At 50.1% G+C, this 5,486-nt stretch overlaps 1 protein-coding gene across 2 annotated transcripts in view; it reads left to right on the top strand.

Annotated features, from left to right (window-relative positions):
- The first annotated feature begins 575 nt into the window (after window positions 1-575).
- The window catches only part of Diablo (diablo IAP-binding mitochondrial protein), a 12,156-nt gene continuing 7,245 nt past the window's right edge, over window positions 576-5,486 (top strand). For both annotated transcript variants that reach the window (XM_021186787.2, XM_029533835.1), the window contains exons 1-3: window positions 576-672; window positions 1,339-1,465; window positions 3,757-3,888. In XM_021186787.2, the coding sequence (XP_021042446.1) occupies window positions 623-672; window positions 1,339-1,465; window positions 3,757-3,888 (309 nt within the window). In that variant the 5' untranslated portion in view covers window positions 576-622. The remainder of the gene's footprint in view (window positions 673-1,338; window positions 1,466-3,756; window positions 3,889-5,486) is intronic.

Below are 5,486 nucleotides of genomic sequence, written 5' to 3'. Positions count from 1 at the left end.
GGAAGAATAGCACTTTGGGCTTCCTTGGCCTTGGAAGAGTACTGTCCATTGCATGCACCCTGCGCGTGCTCAGGCTCTCGGGTCTCTTGCAGGGCGATGCCGACCTCGTCCACCATCCACGTGCTGCAGCTGCTGCGGGAGCTGCTCGCCTTCGTGCTCCTCAGCTACACTGTGCTCATCGGGGCGCTCCTGCTGGCCGGCTGGACCACCTACTTCTTGGTGCTGAAGTGACAGCGCCCCGGCCCCGCCCTGCTCCGCCCCGCCGCGGCTCCGAGCTTCCCCTCCCGGACCAGCACAGTCCCCCTTTCCAGGAACGGCCAGGCCTCGCCTCGCCCCCAGCCCGCTCTCCGCGTCACGGCGCGCGGCCCGGCTTCAGCACCCGCGCACTGGAGCCTGAGGGGACCGGCGACGAAGTCGGTGCGGTTGGAAGCCCGGTGCGACCGTTAAAGCCGTTTCCTGGTGTCCCAGCCCCGCCCGTTCCGCCTGTCCAATCGCAACCGCGTCCTCCGCTGGGGGGCGTGACCATGAAGCCCGGGGCTCCTTGGGCCCCGCCTCGCTTGCGCTTCGGCTTGCCATGCTGCGTCACTTCCGGCGCGTGCGTCCGGCGTCCGTCCGCCGCGGGATGGCGGCTCTGAGGAGTTGGGTGACTCGGAGCGTAAGCTCTCTGTTCAGGTACGGCCGCGGTAGCGGAGGGCGGGCGGCGGCGGAGAGGAACCGGGCGCGCCGTGCCGGCCAGTGCGTCGGCCCGAGCCGTGGCGCCGCCGCGTCCGGCCCCCGCCTTCGTCCCTCGTCCTCCATCAGCGACAGGCGCCCGAAAGTGGCTCCCCTCCCACGCCTCCCGGGGGCTGGCTTTGGGAGGTCCCCGGGGACACTGAGGGACGACAGCCGGGCCACGGGGTGGGCTGGCAGCGCGTTGTTAGAGAGCACGGGTCCCCGTAAGCTCGGCCACGGGGCGCCAGCGGTGCTCTCCCGGGCTTTGCTGGAGGCGACCATTGGCGACACCTGGAACCCAGGCCTCCGGGGTCCAAAGCTGAATCCTGCGGACTCCCGAGAGTTTTTTGTTGGCGTCAAGTTGCTAAGCAGCTGAGGCGGCTTTGAAACTTCTCCGCCTGGCGGGACGCACCCACGCGCATTGGCCTGTCGCCCGTTGAACTCCGGTCGCATACGCCTCTGACTCCCAAGTGCCGAGACTTAACAGACCGTCCCGTGGTTTATTTTCCTAGAAGATTGCGGCCACTTCCTCATTTAGTCTCATTTACTGCTCGATCTGCAGACCAAAGAGCCTCTTAGGGGTTGATTTTTGGGGGGGGCTTTTTAAATTTTGACTTATGTTTCCAGGTACGGACAGCGTTTTCCTGTCCCGGCTAACTCTAAGAAACGCTGTTTCTCAGAATTGATAAAACCATGGCACAAAACTATGTTGACTGGATTTGGTGTGGCACTGTGTGCGGTTCCTATTGCTCAGGTAAGGGATGGTCATGTGACTGTTGTATGTAGGGGAAAGGGGCCAGGGAAAGAATGCCCGGACCCTGACTTGACCCGGAAACTATTTCCAGGTCTTAGTGAACTCCTGAGCATGGACAAGCTGCCATACTTTCATAGGTACCCCCTTCCATGATGCCATGTACTGTTCTATACCAGCATCTCCCGAGTGGAGCACATTTCCCATTTTCATTTTCTCATGTTGTAGAAACAGTGCTCTTCCCAGAATTTTGCCCCCACTCCACCACCCCCGAAACTGAGCATCAGCTGAATTGGGAAGTAGAACGTTATTCTTGTACCAAAATTGAAGGGGATAAACTTTGCAAATAAGCTGCTTAACCTTTGAGGGTTCTGAGGTTAAAAATGCATTGTAAAAGAACTGAAGTGGGGAGGGTAGGCAGAAACGGGGGAGGAATAGCCTTGTGTTTCTGAGGTTGGGGGGATGTTTCCTGGGAACTCATGCCACTTCTTTTTGTTTGTTTTTTTAATGGTTTAGTCTTCACTGAGGTAACTGTAAACTATCCTGGCACTGGAGAGTGCATCCAGTGACTGACTGTTCTTGTGACTATAAGGAAGTTAGAGGTAGCTTGGCTGTCTCTGGCAACCATCTTAGACCCCACCAGTTTGGACTGACTTACTTGAGGAGGAACTCCTAGTGTAGAGACGTCCTGTTTTAGAAGATAAGAACTGGGAGGATAGGATTAGTAGTGGAATGTTTTGATGCTTGCTGACAGTCTGTGTGGCACTTTGTTGGGTCAGTAGAACATGAGAAAGCACAGGCTTGCCGGGCGTGGTAGTGCACGCCTTTAATCCGAGCACTCAGGGGGGCAGAGGCAGGTGGATCTCTGAGTTTGAGGCCAGCCTGGTCTACAAAGTGAGTTCCAGGACAGCCAGGGCTACACAGAGAAACCCTGTCTCAAAAAACCACCAGAGAGAGAGAGAGAGAGAGAGAGAGAGAGAGAGAGAGAGAGAGAGAAAGAGAAAGAGAAAGCACAGGCTTGGGAGGAGATTTCCTTTGAGGTTTAACTGGATATGTGCTTTCTAGGAAAAGTCACATGACTACTCTGTGCATAGTTTTCATTGTCTGTAAAAAGTTGTGATACCCACAGGGGAAATGGGTGAAAATCCTTTGTAAAGTTACCGTTATCATCCTCAGGTTCTCAAGATGCTGTGTCACAAGTTAGCTTCCCACTTAGCCTTAAAGAGACTTCAAGTGCCAGGGTTGGGTATACTGCGGGGCCTCTACCCACACAGAGAAGGGGGTGATGGGGGGAGGATTGTGGGAGGGAGGGGAGGGGGGCAATGATTGGGATATAAAGTGAATAAGTAAAAAAAAAAAAAATTGAAAAAAAAAAAAGTTTCCTGTGAGCAGAGCTGTCATTCTGAAGGTGAGGTCTGTCTGAAATGCAGATGTGATGAGGTCTCTTGATTATTCGTGGGTCAGAAAACCGTTCATCGTCATGCTGCTTTTAACAGTTGCTCTGGGATCTTATACTCCACGCAGCAATAAACCAGAGCAGCTGGTGTGACACAGTGAGGTCTCTGGAGAGCAGGAGTTACTTATTTAGGTGAGGGGTCGCTGCAGCTGTCAGGTTTCAGAGTGACCCATGATTTTTTTGCTCTTACAAAACCCCTGCTCCCTAACACTTCTCTGTTTTCTAGGTGTTTTGTTCTGTTTCCTTAAAGGAGGAAAGACAATGTCTTTATATTTTTTTTAAAGATTTATTTTATGTATATGAGTGCTCTATCTGCATATAGAGCCCGAATGTCAGGACAGTAGAGGGTATCAGATCATGTTTTAGATGGTTGAGAGCCACCATGTGATTGTTGGGAACTGAACTCAGGACCTGTTATCTGTTATCTGCTGAGCCATCTCTCCAGCCCCAATATTTGAGTTTTTGAGACGGGGTTTCTCTGTGTAGCCCTGGCTATCTAGGAATCACTTTGTAGACCAGGCTGACCTCGAACTCAGAAATCCACCTGCCTCTGCCTCCAGAGTGCTGGGATTAGTAAATGTCTTTATATTTTCAGCATCTAACACCAAGATAGCAAGTGAATTGTAACTTCATAGATTAGTTATGTTGTATAAGGTGCTTTGTTCTCTGGGACAGACAATGAACATAGACTTCACTCGGAGCTATGTCCCTGTGCTTCCTTCCTTATCAAAGCTTAAGAATAGTTTCCCCAAGAAATCTAAATTGGGGTGTCTTCTGACACCACGGAGCGTTCATCTTGAGCTTTCTGCAGGTTGGCAGCTGAGTGTTTGTCTTTCAGAAGTCGGAGCCTCAGTCTCTCAGTAGCGAAACACTGAGGAGGAGGGCTGTGTCTTTGGTAACAGATAGCACCGCTACCTTTCTGTCTCAGACCACGTACGCGCTGATTGAAGCAATCACCGAGTACACTAAGGTAGGTCTCACTTTGTGCAGTCTTTATTTTCTCTGTGTTGCCATAGAATCCAGAGGTTTATGGGTGCCGGCCTACGACCCTCATTCCTGTCTTAAGCATTGATTTGCTGACCCAACAGTTTGCAAACTCTAGCTTGTAATCATGTCTGGTCTAAAAGCTGTGTTCATATTTTATTGGAACTTAGCCAGGCTTTTATGTATGTATTGAACGTTTAGCTTTAGCAGAAGTCATAAGGCTCTTGGGTCTCAAATATTTACAGTATGGTCCTTTTAAAAAAAGATGTTGCTGCCGTGGTGGCACACGCCTTTAATCCCAGCACTCGGGAGGCAGAGGCAGGTGGATTTCTGAGTTTGAGGCCAGCCTGGTCTACAGAGTGAGTTCCAGGACAGCCAGGGCTATACAGAGAAACCCTGTCTTTTTAAAAAAAAAAAAAAAAAAAAAAATGTTGCTGAGGGCTGGGCTCATTTTAGAGTGCTTGCCTTGGTTTTACTCTTATGTGTGGTGTACAGTGTCTCAACACTTGGGAGGTAGAGGCCAATCTGAACTGTAGGATTCCCTGCCTGAAGTCTCAAGAGCATATGTTTTTATATTTTTCAGGAATTCCTCTTTATTTTATACAGCAATCTTAAATAACTCCTCTGGTTCCATGGGGTTGAAAGAGGGTCTGCAGTACTGTCTCCTCAGGAGTAGCCCTGTGCTCTCATTGCAGCCACCCTGAGGAAGATGGTTGCTGGCCCTCCTGGGCAGCTCAAGAACAGCAGGACACTGTCTCAACGCCATCTTTCTCTGCTTCTCTGCACTGTAGTCTCTATCTGAATGGCCAGTTTTAGGTTTTTTGTTTCTTTTTTTTTTTTTTTTTTTTTCCCTAAGAAAGCCATGTAGCTCTCGAGTTTACTATGGTAAACCAGGCTAGCCTCGAACTCCAGAATTGCATTGCTAATTAAAAGGCAGGCTGTATGTGACCCTAGCAGTCTAGAGCCAGAGTTAGGCAGATCTCTGAATTCTAGACCAGCCTAGGTGACATAGTGGTCTCTGTGGTATGAGCAGGGTGGGGGAGGCTCAGAGGTCAGGTTGCTCTTCCCGGAGGTCCCGAGTTCAAATCTTAGCACCCACATGGTGGCTCACAACCATCTGCAATGGGATCTGATGTCCTCTTCTGACATTCAGGCTGTGTATGCAGATAGAGCACTCAGATACATACAATAAATTAGAAAATATCGGGAGGCAGAGGCAGGCAGATTTCTGAGTTCGAGGCCAGCCTGGTATACAGAGTGAGTTCCAGGACAGCCAGGGCTATACAGAGAAACCCTGTCTCAAAAAAACAAAAAACAATAAATAAATAAATAAATAAATTAGAAAATAATAATCAAAAGTTTAATAATCAAGTTTTGGGCTGGAGAGATGGCTCAGGAGCAGTAGCTGCTCTTCAGCGGACCCAGGTTCAATTCCCAGCAGCCATCTGGCAGCTCACACCTTGCTGTAACTCCAGTTCCAGGGAATCTGACACCATGCATATAAAACACCATGCATATAAAACACCATGCATATAAAACACCATGCATATAAAACACCATGCATATAAAACACCATGCATATAA

Source organism: Mus pahari, chromosome 23 (genome assembly GCF_900095145.1).
Source record: "Mus pahari chromosome 23, PAHARI_EIJ_v1.1, whole genome shotgun sequence".
NCBI lineage: Eukaryota > Metazoa > Chordata > Mammalia > Rodentia > Muridae > Mus > Mus pahari.
This window is presented reverse-complemented; position numbering and strand designations above follow the sequence as displayed.